General features: G+C 42.1%; 1 protein-coding gene across 5 annotated transcripts in view; it reads left to right on the top strand.

Moving 5' to 3' along the window:
* The window catches only part of LOC121861540 (breast cancer anti-estrogen resistance protein 3 homolog), a 107,913-nt gene that overhangs the window by 65,746 nt on the left and 17,344 nt on the right, over positions 1–24,823 (top strand). For all 5 annotated transcript variants that reach the window (XM_042359387.1, XM_042359391.1, XM_042359389.1 and 2 more), the window contains 3 exons: positions 4,775–4,895; positions 21,774–21,840; positions 24,637–24,821. In XM_042359387.1, coding sequence (XP_042215321.1) covers positions 4,775–4,895; positions 21,774–21,840; positions 24,637–24,821 — 373 coding nt within the window. The remainder of the gene's footprint in view (positions 1–4,774; positions 4,896–21,773; positions 21,841–24,636; positions 24,822–24,823) is intronic.

The following is a 24,823-nucleotide window of genomic DNA, read 5'->3' as shown; positions in this document are numbered from 1 at the left end:
TTTCTAATATCAAAATAAACTCTTGCACGGATTCAGTATAATACAGCACAATACACTAGTAAATACAGTATTAATAAGGGATGTATATACAGTAGTGGAATAAGGGAAGAGAGAAAGAGAGAGAGAACGAAGAAGAGGAACAAGAAGGAAAGATGATAGAGAAATAGAGAGGTGGAATGGAATGGAATGGAAGAACAGTGAGAGAGGACAGTGGGTGGAAGGGGAGTCGAACGAGATAAGACAGGAAGAAAAATCGTGAAGAGAAAGAGAGAGTGATTGAGAGGAGGGGGGGGGAGGAAGGAAGAGAGAGAGGAAATGTGTTAGGGTGACGCAAAGAGGTGATGAAGAGGGGGAGGAAAGGGAGAGGATAATTAACGACTTAAACGGAAGAAGGGTCAGAGAGGAGTGATGGACGGGGAAAACCAGAAAAGTTAAAAAGAAAATGGAAGGAATCTAGAGAGAGAGAGAGAGAGAGAGAGAGAGAGAGAGAGGAGTCACAGCACAGTTTGTGTTAGCTCGGAGGTCAGAGAGGCTGGTGTTGGGGGGAAGGGGGCTATATGCTCCTCCCCCTGATACCGTCTGTCATTCCCCCCTCCTCTCTCTCTCTCTCTCACCAGAATTATCAGAGACATGGCACGCTAATTATTACTTTACTTTTGTCTTCCTTGATAATGTTAGGAGTTGTCTCAGTTGCGCCACAGAACTAAAGGCCAAAGAAGTAGTTTTAATTGTCCTAAGAATGCACCATCATCTAGAGTCACTACTTACTGTCCTCTCCTGCTTCACATTGCCTCACGCTGCTTCACATTCCTTCACACTGCCTCACACTCTCTTGTATTGCCTCACAATCACTCATACTCAATAACATTTACTCTTCATTGTCTAATACTGCCTCACAAACACTGCCTCACAAACACTGCCTCACTATCCTGTACTGCCTCACACTGCCTCACAAACACTGCCTCACTATCCTGTACTGCCTCACACTGCCTCACAAACACTGCCTCACAAACACGCCTCCTCACACTGCTCACAAACACTGCTCACCATCCTGTACTGCCTCACACTGCTTTCACAAACATTGCCTCACAAACACTGGGCCTCACACTGCCTCACAAACACTGGCCTCAATTATCCTGTACTGCCCCCACACTGCCTCACAAACACCGCCTCACTATCCTGTACTGCCTCACACTGCCCCACAAACACTGCCTCACAAACACTGCCTCACACTGCTCCTGCCACAAACACTGCCTCACTATCCTGTACTGGCTCACACTGCCCCCACACTGCCCCCACAAACACTGCCTCACAAACATTGGGCCTCACAAACACTGCCCACAAACACACCACAAACACTGCTGCCTCACAAACACTGCCTCACAAACACTGCCCTGGCCACCGCCTCACACAAACATTGCCTCACAAACACTGCCCCACACTGCCTCACCATCCCAGGTACTGCCCTCACACTGCCTCACACTGGCTCCCCACAAACACTGCCTCGACAAACACTGCCTCACTATCTCTGTACTGCCTCATTAACTGCCTTGCAGCAAACACTGGCCTCACTCCATCCTGTACTGCCTCACACTGCCTCACACAAACATTATTCCCCACAAACACTGCCTCACACTGCCTCACAAACACTGGGCTCACTATCCTGTACTGCCTCACAAACATTGCCTCATAAACACTTCCTCACACTGCCTCACAAACACTGCCTCACAAACACTGCCTCACAAACATTGCCTCACAAACACTGCCTCACAAACACGTAAGATTATGTACAGGTATCACAGGTAGCTAATTGGGTCTCACTTATAAGAGCGACACTATGATGGCGGCCAATATGTCACCCAAACTACACAGAGACTCTACCCTTATGTAGGAGGAAAATTATTTGAGAATATGTTACAATATTATGTTATTTTTGTTTTGTTTAGTAAAAGAGAGAGAGAGAGAGAGAGAGAGAGAGAGAGAGAGAGAGAGAGAGAGAGAGAGAGAGAGACCATTACCAGACTTAAGGGGGCGGGTGTGGTGACGTCCATCTGAGAGGGGTGTTAATGAAGGGGTTATGTGAAGGTACTACCTCAGGGGGTGTGTGTGTCTGTCGTCTACCTCTCAGGGGGACAGGAAATGCTCAGTGACATACAAAATGCTCCTGGCTCATGTCTCGTAACTCTCCGTAGGGCAAGTTGTGTTCCGTAGGGCTTTATAGGGGGGGGGGGAGGGGGTGTTCCGTAGGCTGGATAAGTTTCATAAATTTTAGTTTCATTCCTTTTTAAAGTTTATTAGTTTGTACATTAGATTATATTACTGTTTCTTTCATGTATCTCTAATTATCATTCTCTCTCTCTCTCTCTCTCTCTCTCTCTCTCACACATATCTGATTGTCTAGGTTCTCTTTCAACCTTATCTGCGACTACACTGTCCTGCTTGTGGGGATACGCTTACAATTTAACGAATAGACCTGTGTGTGTGTGTGTGTGTGTGTGTGTGTGTGTGTGTGTGTGTGTGTGTGTGTGTGTGCAGGCAGTCTTGGGGATGAGGTTGTATTGGTTGATGGGGTCGTGATGTGTGACTTATCTGCGAGGAGATAAATTCTTCATCTCTACTATCTCCTGTGGCGTTGTGAAGTTGTCTCGTTTGTATCAGAGAGAGAGAGAGAGAGAGAGAAAGAGAGAGAGAGAGAAAGAGAGAGAAAGAGAGAGAGAATTAAGAAATAGCCTAATTTGTTTACATATCCGAGTGTCCGGCAAAAGAGTGCAGTCAGTGTGTGTAGTGAGGGAGCAGGAGAGGGGGGGTGAGTGTAATAAGGAGTAGTGTGAGGGAGTAAGTGTGTGAGGGGAGTAAGTTTAGTGAGGGTAGTGTGAGGGAGCAAGTGTAGTGAGGGTAGTGTGAGGGAGTACTGTGAGGGACGTATTAGGGAATGGGGGGAGGGTTAGGTGGAGGCTGATGATGACCACATTCCATCCATGCTGAGTGATCTAGCTCACCACCACATTGTTATCTTCCCATGTCTCCCTCCCCTCCCTCTCTCTCTCTCTCTCCCACCCCCTTCCCTCCCACAGTATCGTCCTCTCTCCCTCCCTCCCTCCCACATTATCACCCTCTCTCCCACAGTGCCTCCTTCCCTCCCACAGTATATCTCTCTCCCTCTCTCCCACAGTGATCCCTCCCTCCCACAGTATATCTCTCTCCCTCTCTCCCACAGTGATCCCTCCCACCCATCTCGCCTAGAGATGACACAGAGATAACCGGTCGTTGCTGTTCTACGAATTTGTCTCTCATTAACTCTTTTAAAAGCCCACTGCCATGAAGACCTCGACCTGTTGATGTCTCTTTCTCACGTAACACACACACACACACACACACACACACACACACACACAGTCTATCTCTACTCTGAAGTTTATCCAAGTTTGTATTGTGTTTTGCTATTTATCTACTGCCATTCATCTTCCCCATTTTCCTTTTCGTCCATTAATATATGATTAGATAAAAAGTTAAGATAAGTTGAAGTTAAGTTAAGTTAAGTTGAGTGTGTGTGTGTGTGTGTGTGTGTGTGTGTGTGTTAATCAAGAGTTCTAACACTTTCTTGACCTTTTCTTTGTGATGTTTTGAATTAATTGCTTTGTGTGTAAATGAAGGGCGTTAAGACATTTTAAACTAAAGAACGTCATTATAATTTTCAGTTAAATGCTGCAATAATATTCAATAAACTGTTTCAACTTAATTTTCAAAGACACAAACCAACTCCGCTAACTAAATACTAAAGCTTAACTAAAAATAAAAATAAATACTTTTTTATTTGTGCTGACTTCAACCAAATATTACAATTATGATGTCGATAGTAATATAATTTTAGCCTAGTAGTCTCTGTTTACACACATTCGTTAAAAGACATAATGAAATGAGACGTAATCTACTGGTTCCCCTTGTAAGACTTAGTAGTTTATTATGTTTGGTAGTAAGTGCCTTGTGTAAATATTGCATCCCACTCACTCCCTCTGTCTGTCAAGTGAGTAAGTGGAAAGATATTCCTGTGTGGGTAATACTATATTTGCTGGTGTACCTCATACTCCACTCCAACACATCTATCTGTTCACACTTCATACCCTAGCGTGTGTCCATTCCCATCCACAGCATCTATACAAAGTGGCCTTCTCCTTACCGAGCACCAGTAATACAGTGATAGTTTTATTGGGTAAATATTACATTAGTTGAGATAGTTATTATATTGTGGTATAATAATCAGTAAGCACAATAGTATGGTGTTGGAATGTATATTTTCTTCAGTTTCTGTTAGTTCTAAGAGTCTAGTTACTCAGCCGTGTTGTTTTTTTGGTGTCACCTGCTGAAAAAGACTCGGTTAAACATCATGTTGTTTAGAATATAATTAACCCAGACACGATAAAACATGGACCTAAATCGTACTATACTATACCGAAATTTACCTTATTATTACCTACTCAAGACTGTACTCTTCCAGTGGGTCACACATATTGCTCACCCTCATGTTGTGTGTGTGTGTGTGTGTGTGTGTGTGTGTGTGTGTGTGTGTGTGTGTGTGTGTGTGTGTGTGTGTGTGTGTGTGTGTGTGTGTGTGTGTGTGTGTGTGTGTGTGTGTGTGTGTGTGTGTGTGTGTGTGTGTGTGTGTGTGTGTGTGTGTGTGTGTGTGTGTGTGTGTGTGTGTGTGTGTGTGTGTGTGCGCTTCCTGTCACCTGTTGTTGTTTACATCTATTCTGACTGTATTGTGTTTACCTTGCAGACCACAAACTCAAGGGCGTGGACCCCAACCCACGCCTGAGCCTGGTAGAGGAGCGTAACCGGCGCCGACCACTGCCAGACCCGCTACTACACCCAGACGTGGTCCTCAGACAGGGGGAGGGGTGAGTACTGTACTGCTTACCTGGTCAAACTAAAGAGATGTACACCCACGAAAAAATTATTCGTCGTGATACAACATGACACGGGCGCTGAATAATTTTTTACTGGCTATAACTTTCTTATTTTTATTCGCTGATGACTGGCATGTTTATTAACTTATAATTCGTGCTTAAAGACCTTAGTTGTTATAACATCAACGACATATACTGTACCTGGGCGTTTGGACCTTAATAAAGAATATATAAGAAATAAGTACAGGACATGGTAAGGTAGATAATATATAAAAGCAATATAGGATAAAGAAGACACTGATATAATAGAGTAATAAAGTATTAAGAAGAAAGATGATAGCAGACAGAATGGAGGATAGACTTTAGGAAACGTTCACGAGCTTAAAAACGGCAGTAAAAGATTGACATTACTAGTTGGGTAAAGGCTATAGATGGAGAGATGACCCAGGGTAATGACAGTAAGCATATGGCATGAGCAGGAGTACGTATACCTGAGCTGTGTACTTAAGCATGTAGAGGGGCTGAGCTGACGGGATTCAAACCTTTGGTGCGGTGGACGGTGGATCTCTCACGCACATTATGGTACGACGTAATACTGTCATCTTTACGTCACCCGAGAAGAAGGGACATTAATTCTTCTTCTTCTTCGCTTCTACTTCTCTTGCTTCATCTCTTTTCTTTGCTTCTTTCTTCTTCTTTACATCTTTCCTCTTCTCTTTCTTCTTTCTTTTTTTTTACCTCCTTTTATTTCTTCTTCTGTTGTCTTCTTGCAAAAACTTGACAATTAATCGACGGTTCTTCAATTCTCAGCCAATTAATGTTAAACTTGGCCGGCTTTTACCTTTATTCAATAAGTCTGTTAATTAATATATTTTTCATTTCGTCATTTTCAGTTATTTTATGAAGTCTTATGTCAAACAGCCGAAAGGAAAAGCTGTTTTGAACTGAATAAGTTGTAATGCTCGTTATTTTGACTATTTTCATCCTTTTTAAGTCATACAAGAACCAATTTGTTGTTATTTTTATATTTGTATGTTCATTTATTTATATATTTGTTACTTAATAGCTAATGATACCAGATTTCTGCAGTTGACGCCATCAAGTAATGAATGGGATTACAGTAGCGGAATAAAGGTGATAACTGCATATTTATTTTATTTTATTTTTACTTTTTTTTCTTGGTAATTAACTTACGTATATGTGACCATAAATTTTGAAGTTTTTTTAAGAGAATCGTACACGAAGTCGAAGAATACCACCCAAGACTCTTCTGTAGTCACGATCTGTACCCCGCCTCCAGACTCGGCACTCTCCTTGACCTTTACACGGTAAACTTTGGCCATGAATATTTTGTTACCTCTGGCATTTGAAGAGTTAGGGTAGACGTCACGCCACTCCATTCCAGAGATATATAGACTTAGTGTAGATACGTAGCTGTGGAGTACTATATATATTTGTGCTTTTTGTATTATTTGGAGGTGAATGCTGATGATAATGGTGGGTGGACAGACATGACAGGGAAGGGGGGTGGATAGAAGGAGATAGACAAAAATAGAATGATGAAGGGAGGGAAGGATAGTTGGAGGAAGAGAATAAACAAAAAAGATGGGTGAAGGGGAAAGGATAGGAGAGAATAGACAAAAAAGAAGGATGAGGGGAAGTAAGGATAGATAGAGGGATAGAAGCGACAAAAAGAGAAGGAATGGATGAAGGGAGAGAAAGATACAGTAAGATAAACAGACAAAGAAGGATGAGAAAAAGAGGGAGAGAAAGATAAAAGTCATGACCACAGAAATTTTACGCAAACGGTTAGAATTCTCTCATAGTCTCACTCTCTCGCATAAAGTTAATAGTGTCGTTACTCCCCAGACAACAATGAAATGGCCAATTGCCTCCGGGTTATGAGGATAAAGCCTTCAATTATTGGGAATATCCTTAAACGGTAAAAGCCCCGGTTATAGTCAATCAAGATTTCAATTATTACGAATATCATCGAACCCACCAGTGTGACCAAACATCGTCACAACCTGCTACTCCCTAATGTACACAACTGCATGGGAGGAGTTTGTAATTTATTCAAGTGATTAGATTAATTAAGGTGCCAATGAGAGAGAGAGAGAACACACGAAAGATCTAATCATATTAATTATTGTTGTTGTTTACTGTGTTGATATTATTCTGGCTCAAAGAACTTTCATTTTTAATTCAAATCTAAAGGATAAGACAGACGTTCAAACATTCATTTCAATATTGTTAACCAAAAGATAACGTCTGTATTTATTCTCATTTACCTTTGTGTTTAGTGAAGGTGAGATGTCTAAGTGAGTGTGTTTGAGGGACTGAGTGAGTGCGTGTGTTTGAGGGTACTAATGAGTGAGTGTGTGTGTTTGAGGGTACATGTGAATGAGTGTGTTTGAGGGTACTAATGAGTGAGTGTGTGTGTGTTTGAGGGACCATATAAAGAGAAGGGTGAGTGTGTTTGAAGGGCTATATGAGTGCGTGATTGAGTGTTCATGAGATAGCTGAATATGACGCTTCTCCACAGATGAGCATTAGCAGATAAGTGTGTTAACAGTTCATGAATAATAACAAGGCTGGTAGAGTACATACAAGGGGGAGTTTGTTGTGGCTCGCCTTGATGTTATATGGAGCCATCTGAGCACAGTCCTAGTTATTCCTGAGAGAGAGAGAGAGAGAGATGTAGAAAAATAGAAATGTAGAAGGAGAGAAAGAGAGAGATGTAGAGGGAGAGAAAGTAAGATAGAAAGAAATAGAAAATAACATCGAAAAGAAGAGATTGAAAGAAACGAAGATTATAAAATATTGACAAAGGAGAAAGAACGAAAAGAGACACATTGCAGGTGTCCTTAAAGTTATTCTCTGACCTGCTCTTGATATCTTCCAGGTATGCCAAGGGTATGTCCTGGCCATAGTCAAGACGGGGGCGCTGGGACTTCACTTGTATACAATTACTTCAAAGAAATCCGGGAACCAGACAGGAAATTCTTGAAAGATTGATCAAGTACAAAGTGTTCCAGAGAATTTGGTCTCTCTCTCTCTCTCTCTCTCTCTCTCTCTCTCTCTCTCTCTGGCGGTCATGAATGTGTTAGGTCACAGTTCTGTTTGTTGGGGTCAAAAGCGTTTTGGGTCATTATCCACGGGGTCATGGACAAGGGATGGAGGTCACGGTTAAGTGCGGCCAGAGATGTATGTGTGTGTGTGGGGGGGGTGGGGTGGTAAAGCGCAGTTTATGGAGTGTATCAGCTCAGGAGGAGGAGGAGGAAAAGGTCATATATTTATGGGGTCACAGGTAGAAGAGGTCACAGATCAGTTCAGGGTCATCGAAAAAGAATGCCAAGATTGTTTTACATTACTACATTCAGTATCTGGGCATTCTATTTCGATGTTCCTGACCCCCCCCCCCACTGTTGGTGTGTGAGATCGTAAAATAACACAGAAGCGACGAAGGCTAAAGATGTTTGTGTTGGTAAGGTCATGGGCGTGGTGATGACCTCAGGGCTTGGTAGTGGTCAAGTGTCAGGGGCTTTGGCGAGCAACAAGAGAGACTGACTGCGAACCCCTTGTGCTGGAGACTCCATTAGTGGTGGTTGAGAGGTGAAGGAGGAGGTGGAGAAATATGTGGTGGTACTTGGGAGGTGGATGTGGTGGTGGTGGAGGAGTGGTGGTGTTGGTGCTGGTTGAGAGATGGTGGTGCAGGTGAAGGAGGAGGAGGAGGAGGGGTGCTGTTGGAGGAGGAGATGGTAGCGTTGGTGGTGCTGTTGGAGGAGGAGATGGTGGCGTTGGTGGTGCTGTTGGAGGAGGAGATGGTGGCGTTGGCGGTGCTGTTGGAGGAGAGATGGTGGCGTTGGCGGTGCTGTTGGAGGAGAGATGGTGGCGTTGGCGGTGCTGTTGGAGGAGGAGATGGTAGCGTTGGTGGTGCTGTTGGAGGAGGAGGAGGTAGTTGTTTGGAGGTGGAGAAGGTGGTGGAGGATGAAGTTGGTGCTGGTTGAGAGGTGGTGGAGGTAGAAGACAGGACCTGAAACGTGACTGTATAGGAGTAGAATACAGCTTTAGGTGTGTGTGTGTGTGTGTGTGTGTGTGTGTGTGTGTGTGTGTGTGTGTGTGTGTGTGAGTGTGTGTGTGTGTGTGTTCTTGCTCACGTGCGAGTGTATGTTTATTCGCGGGCATTTATTAATCGACTTTTAAAGCTATGAAAATAAACTTCTCTTAATCTACGAAGTTTATTTATATTTTTATGTATTCAAATTAACACGTGGGTTTATATATATATACCAGATTAACCGCTTCAAGGTCAGGTGTTTCAAAGGAGTCAGGTGTTTCCAAGGAGTCAGGTGTTTAAGGAGTCCGTTGTTTCCAGGCTTTTCTTCTTTTTTGGGACCACATAAACGACCTCCTGACCCTTGTACCTGGCCTCTTCAAACCCCACCCTTCCCCCCCTCCTCCACCCTTCCCCCCTCCCCTCCACCTTCCCCTCTTCCTTCCCCTCCACCCTTCACCAATGGAAGATAAGTGGAGGTGTTCATGTGTTCATATATGTTCAAGTCATAAGACCTCCCTCCCTCTTTCCCTCCCTCCCTCCCTCCCTCCCATATAAGTCAGGTGTGTTCAAATATATTTAAACTGCGTGAAGAAACTCTCCCTCCTCCCTTATCCTACTTTTCTTCCTCCCCAGTCATCCCCCAAGTCCTCCTCCTCTCCAGTTCTCCTTTCCTCCTTCTCTTAATCCCCAACCCCCCCCTCTTCTCCTCCCCAGCTCCCCACCCCTCTTCTCCACCTCCGCACCCCCTCCACCGCTCTCCTCCACTTCCCCTTCCCCAACCCACCTCTCCACCTCCCCCAGCCCACCTCTCCCACCTCCCCCCAGCCCACCTCTCCCCCTCCCCCAGCCCACCTCTCCACCCTCCCCCCAGCCCACCTCTCCACCCCCCCCCCCCTCCTCCTCAACCGTCCTCTCCTCCCCACACGCCTTCCTCAGGGTCGTGGTTCAGCATTAAGAGGCGTGAAACTGTGAAAGGTAACCATTTACACACAATACGCGTGGCGGAGACCTGACAGCCCCCAGCATAACACTCAGAGAACCGAGCATTATTACTACTCTCACACGGGGCTATTATGCCTTTTGGTTCTCTGGTTCGTGGTGGGGTGAACTAGTAACTGATGTAGTTATAATAAGACTCTGAAACATTTGTGATTCAGGGTTAAGTAATTGCTGTTTATAATACACGTGGTAACTTTGTGATTGAGAGTGAAGAATAACTTTATTTTAATCATTGGTTCTAAAGTGTATCAACCACTCGCGAAATATGTGATTAAAGACCATACTTAAACTATTGAAGTGCATTAATACATTATAACATCAATATAATATGTAGTAATATGTTAAGCTCTTGATCTTACTTACTTTCACCTCTGAAGTCCGTCTGGCCGTGACACCATGAGGAGGCTATGTTAGGTTAGGTTAGGTTAGGTTAGGTTAGGTTAAGTTAGGTTAGGTTAAGTTAGGTTAGGTTAGGTTAGGTTAGCGTCTGTCTCCCTGAAGCTTCTCAGTTTCCTCTATCTACACTGACCTTCTGGGAGAGATATATCTTCACTATTAATTGTTGTTGAATGCTGTATGTAATAACGTATAGTTGTTGTGAAATACCTGGTAACAATACTCATTACCTCCACACACACCTGCTAACAATACTCATTACCTCCACACATACCTGCTAACAATACTCATTACCTCCACACATACCTGCTAACAATACTCATTACCTCCAGAACCGGCCACACATACCTGCTAACAATACTCATTACCTCCACACATACCTGCTAACAATACTCATTACCTCCACATAGACTTTAAAATGTAGTTTGTCAAGGTCATTGCCACCACTGCCTTCATTGCAAATAAAATGACCAAAGGTGGACCTATAATTATCCCTGAAAAATGCCAAATTACACCCGTGGGGATAATTTACCCCTTAATTGGGAACCTCTGCATTAATCCTTAGTAATGGTTATAAGTAACATCAACTCTTCCACATCTTAGTTGATCACGTGGTCGGTAGTCACGCTCCCTTAGCGAGTAAGGGATATAGTACCAGATGTTTCCTCTAAAGTATTTAATCCAACGTAAACTTAACGAAACGCCAACATAAGTAATCCTAACTAGGCCAGAACTTCCGGGTGAGAAAGATCAGGTCATAGCGGGCAGCAGCAACACATCCTGCCTGCAGCGTGAGGCGGCGACCTCTAAGTGGTTTAATTAATGATCATGACGACCAAGGTGTGTGGGTTGAAATCTTTACTCTTGTTCTTCAATATGTCATGACAAATACAGGTTTCTTATGATCATATGACTAATGTATTAATATCTGACTGACAGGAAATGTTGCCACACATTGCTACGTTATGAAGATCTGACTTGGTCACCTTCAGGAGTTTCCGGTTGGATTCGTTCACTACCGACCATCAGTTCCTTAATCTGAGTGAGTCATAAATTGCCTTAGATCACAATTTATCATCACGATCTTGTCACTATATAACCGGACGTGTCTTGTATGCAGAGTCATATAATATCTAAAAATTCAGTTGGATGTTTAAGCTGAAGAACGATAAGTACATGTTACTTAATGACTTAGTATAAATAATAATGACGTTACAAACTCAGTTAATTCTTCAAGGGATTCCTGGCATTACCCGTGAGATTCAGGCTGACATAGGTTGGATGCTCATATGAGCAATAGGGGTTGGGTGTAAACGGGACTGCCCAGTATGGGCCAATAGGCCCGCTGCAGTTTCCTCCATTCTTATGTTCTTATGTTCTTATGATAGTTCCCTATCAAGAGACTTTCATTGTAACTCTCAATGGCTACACACACACACACACACACACACACACACACATGCTTCCAACGTACAACAAATAAACTGGGCCCGAGGACTGAGGACTTGTTGTTAACGTGTGAGAAAACAGAGTCAGTCCCGGGGAGGAGGAGACACTGAGTCGTACAAGTGAGTCAGTATGTTAAGGACCTGTTGCTCACACACACACACGACCTGTTACACAAATCAGCGTCTGTTGAATGTCGCAGCCGGAGCTTTACTGTACAGGGTTTAAGGCATTGTCTATATCCTATAAAAAGTATCACTACATTAGGAAACGACGACTGACAACAGTAACACAAATAATAGCCTTGTGTACACTATTCTACCACTTCAGTATTGAGTTATGGAGGAGATCTCATGGACTATATGTATTGTTCTATATAGGTGTTCTAAATTTGTCTTAGTGGCTTATCAGTTGTTGTTAGGTTCGACAATTAAACAGAAAGAATGTAAACTTAAGGAACAATAAGGCATTTTCTTTTAAGTTTACTGTTCATTACTTATTTTTGAAAAACACCAGAGTAATAAAACAAGGAAATGTAACTTATGTGTTGTCGTTTTTATAAATGTTTTTGTTAATGCAGGTGGTAGACGAAAACAACCAGAATTAAAAAAATATAAAATAGTTCTAAATACATAAGCAACAGAAAACGGATGTATCGTATTGCAGTAACAACACAGTGTGCCTGAAGTGAATCAACTGTATCAGTGTTCACCTAGCAGTCGTCAGGGTGCAGGAAGACGTAGGTTAAATATTTTATGTGGAAATCTTGATCTCCCTCATTTTCCCTTTTTTCCAAGGTACAAATTATCTTAAAGGCCTTATTTTAAATGACTTAGATTAGCTGTTTTTTGAGCACATGATACCAGAAAAACACAACATCACTCAGTGGTTGTGTGGTATCTGGTGACGGTTCCTGTGCTGTAAAAAAGAGTGCCAGAATAAGCAACTGGTCATCCACTTAGCACTGAGCTTTCTGCCATCCTTACAGCTCTCAAGTGTGTTGAAAGTCTTGCTACAAATTGTAACTGACTCCCTTTCATCCCGCATGTCTCTCGGCTTCCTGAAACCAGAGTGTGGTGTGTTTGTGTCTGAGGCCATCCAGACATAGGTGTATCTGCACGAGGGAGGGGTCAAGGTGGAGTTATTACTATTACCATCTCACGTAGACCTGTAGATACATAACTGATGAACTAACCAAACTTTCCTCATTGGCTTTGATTTTAATCTCTTCTGCCAGGACTTTGAAAATTTTGAGTATTCAGAGCTGGGCATATGTGGAGACCCATAATCCACCTCAAGTAACTTTACCTTCCTCCTACACCTTCTTGCAGCTTCAGAGTAAACTAGACTCTCTTCTCTCCATCTCAACAACAACAGTAATGTGTCGGGATAAGCACACAAAGAGCGACAAACACTGAGAGTAGACTTAACAGATGTAGTAACAGCCAGGGTACATATACTTGTGGTACTTCAGTGTGTACAGTGACACAGAACATATGTGGGTAAGATTATCATCACTGCCTTGAGTATTCTGTATTAGATTGTCCAAAAAATTATGAAATTAAGTACATGATAGGAGATACAGTACTTGATAGCGAATGTCTACTTTCATATTCTAGTGATGATGTGTTACCCAGAATCCTGAGAAATTATCCTCTTCTTACATACTTGGAATAACCTATATTCGGTATTAATTTTGTATATTGCATTCATCAAACAATATACTTTACCTGGAGAGCTCTTCTGGGGTGTGGACCGGGCAGAGGAGCTTCCAGGCCACCTTGTTAAAATGACGTTCCTTCTCATAAATGTGTCAAAAGTACCAAGTAGTAGTATTCTTAGTTTAATCAAACGAATCTTGTTTGATATGATTATAGTAAGTTTATTAAGTCTTGGCTGGCACGTGTGGAGGTCATATCAGCTGGTAAGAGGAGGGGGTGATGGTGATGTGTGGACCGAGATGGATGGTTGAAGGGATAGAGGGTGGGGGTGGAAGGTGGGGTAAAGATAAGAGTGTATAGTGGGAGGTGATTAGGGAGAGATGGTGAAGAATGAGGATTTGAGTGGACGCTGTGGCGGGGCGGGACGGGGCAGGACAGGACGGGGGAAGGATAGAAAAGGATTATTTTGAGTTAAAGTTGACAGTGGATAGAGGTAGGAGAGGAAAGGAAGGATACACTGGAGAGAGAAACACTAGTGCTGTACAGATGTAACATGTCAATGTCCGTGACGGGCTGCGGCTCTGGGTTACGCCCCGCTGCCGAGGACTGACATACTTAGGGGTGATGAGGAGTGGGGGAGAGTAGGCGGAGGAGGAGGTGAGGGTGGGTCAGGTTTCTCGTTATTCACTTAATCCCAACTTATTGCCGGAGTGTTGGTGTGTAGATTCCAACTCTCTGTCTACCTCCCGTGGAACTCGATACCCTAACTATTTTTCGGGACACTCAGGTCATCAGCCGGGTGATACAAATAACCTGTATTATTTCACTGTTTAAATTTAGTATAACTTGTGAATATTGCTTATTCTAGAATGTTAACTATATATATATATATATACGAAAATGACAAATCACTATATTGTAAATAGTCTATATTTCAGTGATAAACTTTAACTTACCTATGAGGCTATGGTTGACAATATAAGAATTTAAATTTAATATAGTCGTGTCTAAGATCTATAACCCGATCATTGATTTATTAGAATGTTTTATATCACGAGCTAGACTTCTATAATCTCTATCATTGATAACTCAAGGAAGAAATTCTTGTACAATTTTATTATATAACATTATACAAGAATGAAAGTACAGTATAGGTATAACGTATAATTGACTACGAGTATTTTTTTTCCTTTCTGTAGCATTATGTATCATGGATAATACCAGGATCAAATTATAGTATCAAGCTGTATATAATGGATAAGCCCTCACTCGAGCTCCGTATAGAAGACTTGAGTTCATAATTGCTGTTTAAGAGTGGGTCAACCCGGTATTAGATCCGTCTCTCTTGCATTTCATTAAGGATTCGAACCCGGATTCACTAAGACGTATACGATGTTTCTTTTTTCCTTAAGTGAGAACAAGATCAATTATAATCTAGTTACAGTAGTCTCAGTACTGTTTCATAGACATTTTTATTGTCGTATCTTTTGTTTTGTTTCTGGAATGGACCAACCCAAAGCGTTCTGCTATCCTCTTCATATTTGGGAGACAATTATATCGAAGGAGCTTTTTAAAATTAGAAATCACTTATATACTTTTTATTTGTCTATGCATATTTATTTATTTATTTATTTATTTATTCATTCGGTTCATTGGATTAATTATCATCTGGACAACTACAAATCCTCCGCACGAACGCTTAAAACTGAAAGATGGATCACCTGAAGAATTTCTATCCCAGCTTATTTCACCTAAAGGGTAGGTTAGGGTCGTTAATCTTCAAATGAAATATAAGCTGGGGGTGGAAATTCTAAAGGTGATCCCATTAATTTTATATCGTTCTTGTTTTTGTGTCTGTAATCTAAGGTAGTAAAAGCCCTCGGGATCAGTTCCAGGTAGAGTTCAGTCAAGCGTGTGTCGGCTCCTCTGATACGTGTTTATGGCGGCGATAATTACCGAGGGGAGGAGAGAGGACTTAGGTAGTAGCCGTGTGTGCTGATGCGTGGTATGTTCTCCTTGTTCTGTCTGTGTACCTGTCTGGTTGGCGACAGTGAGACGTGTCGAACAGCAGGGCTCACATTTGAAAATGTTTCTATGCAAAAATTCTACTTTTAACTAGAGATGTGTGACGTGTGAGAATGTATTTAACCCGTTTTATCCAGTGATGGTAGGAAGATGGATTCTCTGAAGTTCTTCCATTAAAATTTCTCTCCAAACTGGTGATATGCGTGTGAACTATAAAGGCATTTTAACTGATTCACTTAAGTTACGAACATCAACATTTTAATTGGATTTCATCAATAACTAAATACATTCCATTGCTCCTAGTTAGGGTGATTAAGATACAAATGTTTGAAAATGCGGACACGTATCAAAGAATCTATCCCAGAACTTATGACGAGGACTTACGATTCTCAAACAGTTGTAAGATAAAATGTTTTTCCTCCTGTACTAGAATTAAGAGATTGAATTTACGTTTAGTTGAGTATCAGTGTAATTTAGTCGCCATTTTGATCGTTCTGTTGTTTAATATGAGACCAATCTGATGTGTCCTCAGAGCTTCATTAAAGAGATGAATTTAACTTGTGAGCCTTTGAGAGTACTGTTTTTAAACCCTGACACACACACACACACGCACACACACGCACACACACACGCACACACACACGCACACACACACACGCGCACACACACACACACACACACGCACACACACACACACACACACACACACACACACACACACACACACACACACACACACACACGCACACACACACACACACACACACACACACACACACACACACACACACACACACACACACACACACACACACACACCTCTCTCAGGCTCAGAGTGAGTCTTCAGTGTTGTTACAGGAGTTTACTGTCCTAAACAATTGATCGAGTCTCTTCTTGATATTCTCCCATCCTCCTACCCCAAGCCTTCCTCACCCTGACCTGTCCCCAGCCTCTCAATCTAAAGTCTGTCCCCAAGCCTCTCAACCCTAACTCCGTCCCCAGCTCTCACCCCTGACCTGTCCCCAGCCTCACCTCAAGTCTGTCCCCAAGCCTCTCACCCTGACTCTGTCCCCTCAGCCTTCACCCCAATCCCCTGTCCCCCAGCTCTCACCCTGACTCCTGTCCCCAAGCCTCTCAATTCTAACTCTAGTCCCCCAGCCTCACCCTAACTCTGTCCCCAGCCTCTCACCCTAAGTCTGTCCCTGCTCTCAATTCTAACTCCGTCCCCCAGCTCTCACCCTGACTCTGTCCCCAAGCCTCTCACCCTAACTCTGTCCCTGCTTCCCCACCCTAACTCTGTCCCCCAGCCTCACCCCTAACTCCGTCCCAGCCTCTCACCCTAACCTGTCCTGCCTCCACCAACTCCGTCCCCCATCCTCCTCACCCCACTCCACATACTCCCCACCTTGTCCTTGAGCCTCTCACCCCACTCCGCCCCCACTCTTTCACCCCCCAGCCGGTCACTATTACTGTGTGAGTGACTCCACCCATACCTCCTGTATCGCATTGTGTGAATTAATCGACAGCCCACCCACCGCCTGTGCCGCCCACCCACCAGCACCCTATGCCACTCCATCCACCAACCATCAACACTTTGTGAATCACCCCGATCACCACCCGACACGTTTTGAGTCATCCACGACACTTTTTGAGACACCCCGCCCACCATCCAACACTTTTTGAGTCATCCCACCCACCACCAACACGTTTTGAGTCACCCCGCCCACCACCAACACGTTTTGAGTCACCCCGCCCACCACCAACACGTTTTGAGTCACCCGCCCATCCAGCACTAGTCAACTCAGATGTGTACAGTAGCAGACACTCAGCAGGGCGACGAAAAACCGCTCCAAAAACTCGATATATTAACAGTTCACCAGCGTGGGTTTTACACTGTCCTCAGCAATATTTTCTTTCAAGTACAGATTCAGGTAGAAAGAAGTTAATCAATCTGGATTACAATATCGTAATGGCGATGCCTTAACGCAGAAATGAATGGAATTGCGCTTGTTGATTATTTCGTGTAATTTTAATATTTATCCTAACACAGTATTAATAAAATAATTAATAATTAACGGTTTATTGAAAGAGCTTGGCAGCCAGAAGGCTGAAAATATACAGTTATATTTGGGGAATGGGTTACGAATTACAAATAATATACAGGTAAATATAAGTGACACAAATAAGACATATAATAACTAGATGGGGAAAAGCTCAAACTACAGTTCATTTCAACATAGTGACAGTGTAAGGAGCAGTGTTTACCGGGAGTGAATACACTGATTTATTACAAGTTATTGATAATTTTTACAATGGTTGGGACTGGGCTGTTCTTATAGCGATCAGTTCGTGCACGTATGGGCTGGATGCGGTTGTGGTGTCGAACAGCAATTCTCGGACAAGGGATCTCAGGTGGTAGTAGGAGCGGTGTCGGGGATGGTGTAGAAGCTTCTTACCAAAGTGTAGTGCAATGTCTTCAGCCAATATGTTAGAGTTTCTCGTGATTTTTTGTTTTAGTATATTAAATTAAAATAACACAATTCATTGAACGTAATCATTCACTCGTTCAATTCGATTTACAACACAATCTCACACATGCATATATGTATTCAACATTAAACGAATCGATAATAGCCTAACATAACTTCCAAAAAGCAGCCATTAAAATATTATATATATCTAAAATAAATTATCATCCCAAGAAGCTACAAACTTGAACCAAAATACTTAATCTTAGTTTTTTTTAACCAAATATGTTATTACCAGGCACTCGACACCTAACTGAAGGTCGGACAACAGAGATGAGGTTGTTTCTGTAATCTCACTGTTTTCTCCGTTAAAACTTTCCATTCATCTTTTACTGGGGTTTGAGTACGTAATATTGACAGTAACTCTTGTGTGCGGGTGTGGGCGTGGGTGACGTGTGTGAGCATTAGATTTAGGGACATGATGAGGTGGGCGTGTCTTTTAATGCATATATGTATTTTAAAATCTCGCGCCGCTGTCTACAATGTGTTGACAATGCTTTGAATTGCTTTTGTTTATCCTGTAATCTTGTTATCTATACCATACAAAATTTCATTGTATATTGTTTTTGTATTTTTGTAAGAGAAACGTTTATGTGTGTGTGTGTGTGTAACTGCCACTGTCAGCGTGGGTGTGGCAGTGGTCAGTGGTAACCTCTGGCAGTTGTCCGTAACAGCTATACCAGATGCCGTCATTGTTGCCAAGTATTACTACATCTTCCTCTTGTCTGCGGTTCAACTGAAAATTGTCAAGCTTTTTTTTTTTAGTTGGTGTAGTAATTATTATAGTATACTTTCCATAAACTGTTGTGATATTTTACATAATTAATGAAATACAGATGCACTTACTTCTATGGAATATTTTTTTTTTTTCTAGCAGGATGTTCCTCCGTTAGGTAGATCTTGTTATGGTGGACTTGGCAACTGTGGGTATCTCCCAGGCGGGGGTGTCGGGTTGCTTGTTGCGTACTGTGGGATGTATTTGATTGGTCAACTGCCTCGCCGCCTGATTGCTTGATTGTTAGGGGATGTGCGTAAATTCTTGTTTAATATTGTGATAAGAATCGCACTACTGACGTTTAGCTGTTTTCATCCCCGTGGCGACGTAAGCTCAAAAATACAGACTACGAAGCAGATATAATCGCGTCGAAAATAGACTCCTTGAAGCCTAACTTTGTTTTTCTTATATTTTTTAAGGATGTTGCGTAGTATAGGAACTTAAAGCCCCCTGAGCGTTGATACAGCAAAACGACAATAATATCCCCACTATATAATACAAATACATCACTCCTTTTTCAATCGATGGTTAATATTAATTTTGTCCATGTGTTGGGCTGAAGAGTTTACAAGGGAGGGCCTAGGGCGGCTATCGTCTCCCTTGCAATAGATAGAGTAGGTGGAAAGTGAAGCAAGTTAACACTAAGGCGGTGGTCGCCTTTGGGTCTGTGGTTGCAAGTTGGTATTGTATTGGAGTTATTGATCGATGTTGTTGTTGTTGTTGCTGGCTGGTGGGCGGTCACGTGGTGTATCGTATTTGTTTTTGTTTTCAGCTGCTCTGCATATAATCCTTACTATAGAATAATACTGATTTAAAAGTTGTATTTTACTCGCTTGCGTACAGTAATAGACGCATATAGTCGCATAACCTTTGTAAACACACACACACACACACACCAATGAAACAATGCCACGCTGCACCCAGTCTCAGACACACGTGGTTACATGCACCCTAACACAGATGTGCACACACACACACACACACACACACGGCTCCCAACAGTCACGCAGATGTACACACACACGGCTCCCAACAGTCACGCACATTTTATTTATTTTTTTATTTATTATTATTTTTTTTTGTCAGTGTAGTAAACATTAATCTCTGTTGGGGCAGGATACGAGTGTTAGGGATGCCGAGTACAACGATAAGAGGGAAATAACCATAACAAAATAAAGGAAGAGGGAATAGAAGAGATCGCTGGAGAGAAAGAAAACAGTACAAATTATAAACTGAAATTTTTTATGCTAAACTAAACTAAAGAGGAACGTAAGTAAACCAAAGAAGTGAGTGAGCGATGTGAAAGAAGGAATAAAGATAGAGACAAAGAATAGGAAATAACAGAGGGGTTGGGGGAAGAAAGATGATGAGAGTAAAGTTGACGGGAGTGTGGGGGAGAGGGCGTGTGTGAGAGGGATAAAGAGGGGCTGTGAGGGTTGAAGAGCACGAGAGGAGAGGGAAGAGGGGGACACGGGAACAGTTATGGAGGTAATGGTGGTGTATGGGTTGTGTAGTCTGGCTATAATTTACTCATGATCGATCACTGCCTTGTCGTTGGGGAGTAAAGCTGCCAGGGTTAGCATGGCGCCGAGGAAATGTTATCACTGTTTGGAATAAGGTTTTGGCCTCTGGATGCTCCTTCTTGTCTGATATTACATCGTTTGAAATAAATCTGAGTAGCTTGAGTTCATTTCGTCGCTTTACACTGCAGTCGTCTTTAGTACGAGTAAATGGTGAAACCGTATTCTTTCAATTGTTTTCACAAAGTATCGTTCTCTGTGGATTTACGAGTTAGTAAACTGTGTGTGTGTGTGGAGGGATTTTTTATTGGGCATGCTAATATTCCCTTCCAGCCGGCTTCACAGTTTCCTTGCCTGTTTATATTTATCATTTAATATTATGAAGTTTATTTTATGGAAGCGTTTACACTCAGGTCAAATACACCTGTACTTGTGTTCAAATAAAATCCTTTTGTTGGGCTCTGAATATAACATAACGTTTTTGTTTATGTTAATATTTATCGTACATACACCCGATGGATTGGGTTATCATGGGAACTTTGCCATGTGAGAAACAAGATTATTAAATGGACAGTCATGACGTCACGTAGCTTGTATACAGTACAATATTATGGTGGTCATGTATAGTGCTTCTCTACACTTTGTCGGCACCATGTAAACACAGCTGTGCCTTGTTTCTCAAGTATTATTTATTTGTTATTTCTCGTTTATCTTTATAACTCCACCAACTGGCACGAACAAAACTATTTCTCCTCTTATTCATGTCTCTCTGGCCGTGTAATTCTCATGTGGCGTGCTGTCAGGCCAGGTCCTCCCCACACGACCTCAATGTTTGCTTGTTTACAACAGTCTTTCTTCTCGTAAATCTAAAGTAACGTGATACTCAGCACGTCTACTTTGTTTATAATTATTCATGGCCTTAAGTATAGACAAGGTTTCTCTCGTGGTTCGAGGAGTAATTAGTAGGCTTAACACACACGGTGAGGTGATCCTTGCAAATCCAGTGATCTGATCTGGCCTTGTGTTGATATTATGTGTTTGTACGCGTTAACATCTAAGGTCTTTAAGGACGTATACCAGGTTAATAAATACACAAGTCATCAACAAATAAAAATTAAGAGATTCATTGTTGTTGTTATAACGTTATTACTGCGCTTCAACAACTCATGTCCTTAAGGCTATGACAAAGTTAGTATAATACACTACTGCAACAACGATAAAAATTATGAGAGATAGAACTGTTAGATTTATATCGCCTTTTCAGAGTTAGTATTATTGTCTGAAGACTCGTGGTTTGGGTAAAAAAATATGAAAATTACTGTAAAATTATCTCATTGTTTGAAATACATCTGCTGCATAGAAAACTAAACCCATAAAAATATCTTGTTTTATTTTCATAACATAGCTCCGTCCTGTAACTTGAACATGTTATAATTCTTCACGTTCTTCTTGTCCACAGAACCTATAGGAGAGATGCCAGGAAGAGGGAGGCGGCCTTGCTGAGTCCCAACACTATATTCAAGATGGTGAGTTATATTTAGCCCTTTTACATCCTCAGTGGAGTGAAACATAGTGAAGTGAACGAGGACTTCGTTATTAAAATAAAAACTTGTGTATTGTCATCTGCAGTGCGCTGAAGTCGCTTTTTGTCATCGAATAAGTGTGTCGATTTGTCTGTGCTTGAATGTGAATCTTTGGAGTTGAGAATCCTTGTGCATATGAATGAATGTCGGGAAAATCATTCGGTTAGTCTGTCCTGAGTGTTAATAGAGGTAGCTTATCCTGAACCTGCATGTTGACAAGTCTACTCTAACCCCCATAACCTTGTTTCGGTCGGTTAAGGCGGCATCACACTGGCATTCTTTCGTCGATTTTTTTTTCTTAAGAAAATTGGCAAACTTTTTGTTGTGCACCGTCACACATGCGTATAGAACCAACTCGCCAGTCAGTGTTGCCAGATTAGCCATTTTCTGCTAGATTTACCCGATTTTTGCTACATCTAACCAGAAAATATTACATCTAGCCGATAGCCGAAAAAAATTGCTGAAAACCCACAGAAGTATAGGTAATGACCCTACTAATCTTCACAAAAGCAGGGTCATTACCTACACTTGACCTCTGTGGACTTGATCTCACCCTCCTCTGTATATATAACTTGTTCTGCACTTTCTACTTTAGTCTGTACTCACCCCTGAAGATGTGAATTACACGAAAGCGCTTGGGAACTTCGTGTTTTCTTTTTCCTTGTTGTTATCAGCATATACCTAGATCACGCGCACCTACAGTGATTTATTTGCACATATATATATATATATATATATATATATATATATATATATATATATATATATATATATATAATAAAAGTTTAACTATAAAGACGGGGTATATACAGTTCGTGTCATATAATTACTAACTGATTCATCCATCACAGTTCTGTCAGATACAATGGAGTTGTGAGAAGGTCTGGGCCACACACGTGTACCTTACCCCCACACGCGAACAATCACTCACTCATCCTTCAGCTACTCCCTTTCCTCTCTTAAACAGTGACTAGTTATTTACCTTACTCTCAACACGTGATTAATATAGCCCCCCTTCTCCGTACCTACGCACTGTTCCTCCAGGCTGACATTTCCTTTACACTTAGTGTGTCAGATGTATTTCGTAATTTTTACAATTTATGATTAGTGCATGTGCTAACTACTAACCCAGAATACTCGCTTAAAGACCTTAGTTATTAACGCACGCTAGTAGATTATGGCAAGTACTTTAGTCGTTATAACCGCTTACTGTACTCAGAATTGCCATCAATCAGGGGTAGGTTATATATGGACCCGTCACCAGGAGTGTTGTCACTAACAGTGTGTCAGTTTTGGGTACAGTGATCTGAGACTTGACGCTACCAGGTTCTTGGAACACTTAATCTGAACTTTATATCTGAAGTCATGTACTATTGTAAAAACTGTATCCGGCATCGTGCAGTCTTCCACCTCTCCTGATCTTATGACCCCATAAAATATTACAATGTGACCTGCGGGTATTTTTTATAAAATTCACACACTTATCAAAACTTAATTCACATGCTTATGAGTCCCTCGAGGGCAAAGTAACTGATCATTATCTTCAACATATTTCTTAGCCTTATAAGTTATCTACTACTACTGGGTTTTATCACCGTGCTACTTACACCATAAATTTCAGTTAATATATGTATAAAGATAGACAGTACACAGACAGACGCCACATAGCACTCTGTATAAGGCCTGATTAGACGAATGCTGAGAAATGGCATTCAGTTTATGATTTAAAGACATGAAACTAATAATAAAATAAAATCCCCCCAAAACAAAGCGAATGACCAAAGATGAATGGAATGTTTACGCTCCATCAGTCACAGTTAACAGGGTACAAACCACCACTCTGCTTGTCCTTACGATTAGTCGACAGAGGATGCATGTAATCAGCTATAGTAAGGATGGGATGAGGTCATTGGTTGTGTCACTTGGCAGGTGTTGACATGTGGGAGGCGGTGACGCGTGGGCGGCGGTGACGCGTGGGCGGCGGTGACGCGTGGGCGGCGGTGGTCTCAAGCGTGGGTGTTGTCCTCGGTGTACCATACTCGATATCCGTGTCCTGTTCACTGCCACTAACTTCTGCTTAGTTCTTTGTTTTTTTCTTATTTTCGTACGACCACCATTTGTCTAGACTATTATAATTTCCTACGTTATGTGGCCAATTCTTTCATCTTGTTTGTACTCATTTTCTATTGTAGCTTCTGACCACTTGCGCTAATAGGTCACGAGGTTAAGGAGGTCAGTGACATTTGTACCTGTGCATTACCAAAGTTTAACTGGAATTGAAAGGATTTGCATTCTTACATAACATCTTTATTCACCTCGACAACCCCTGGAGTTGCTATGTGTTCAGGGTCCACATGTCCTGGTCACCACCAGACATACAATATGTACTCAGCAGTAATTCGAGAATGGAGTTACAAAATATTATACTTGTGTAAATGTTCCCTGTGACAGCCCGAAGGTCAGAGATCAACATCACAGCTTCAGTGCATTTTTTCGATTTTCGTTTTGCTTTGATCATTTTAAGATCGCTCAATGGAGACAGAGGTTTACAGTATAATATCCGACGGAATAAGTGTGTGTGTGTATGTGTTGATCTATGCAAGTTTACTGGAAATGAGGTCTACTGTATACCAAATTATTGTAAGAATCCCAGGAACAGATTAAGGGCACGCTGAAATCAGTGAGTGGGGGCAGACTATTGATGCAACAGCATATCACCGAAAAGTTTTACCTTTGCAGTCCTTTGACCACCTGGAGAAGGAATCTGTGGATGTGGTGGCGGAGACTGGAGAGCTACGAAAGCTGCTGGAGTGGGAGCTAAGCCTCGACTCTGGTGATCTTCGTTCTCATGCCTGGTACCACGGCACCATCCCCAGGGCCCGTGCTGAGGAGGTCGTTCTCAAGGATGGCTCCTTCCTCATCAGGT

The sequence above is a fragment of the Homarus americanus genome, unplaced genomic scaffold (genome assembly GCF_018991925.1).
Source record: "Homarus americanus isolate GMGI-L3 unplaced genomic scaffold, GMGI_Hamer_2.0 scaffold24260, whole genome shotgun sequence".
NCBI classification, from domain to species: Eukaryota; Metazoa; Arthropoda; class Malacostraca; order Decapoda; family Nephropidae; genus Homarus; species Homarus americanus.
The sequence above is the reverse complement of the archived record's forward strand: the minus strand, read 5'-3'. Positions and strand labels throughout refer to the sequence as shown.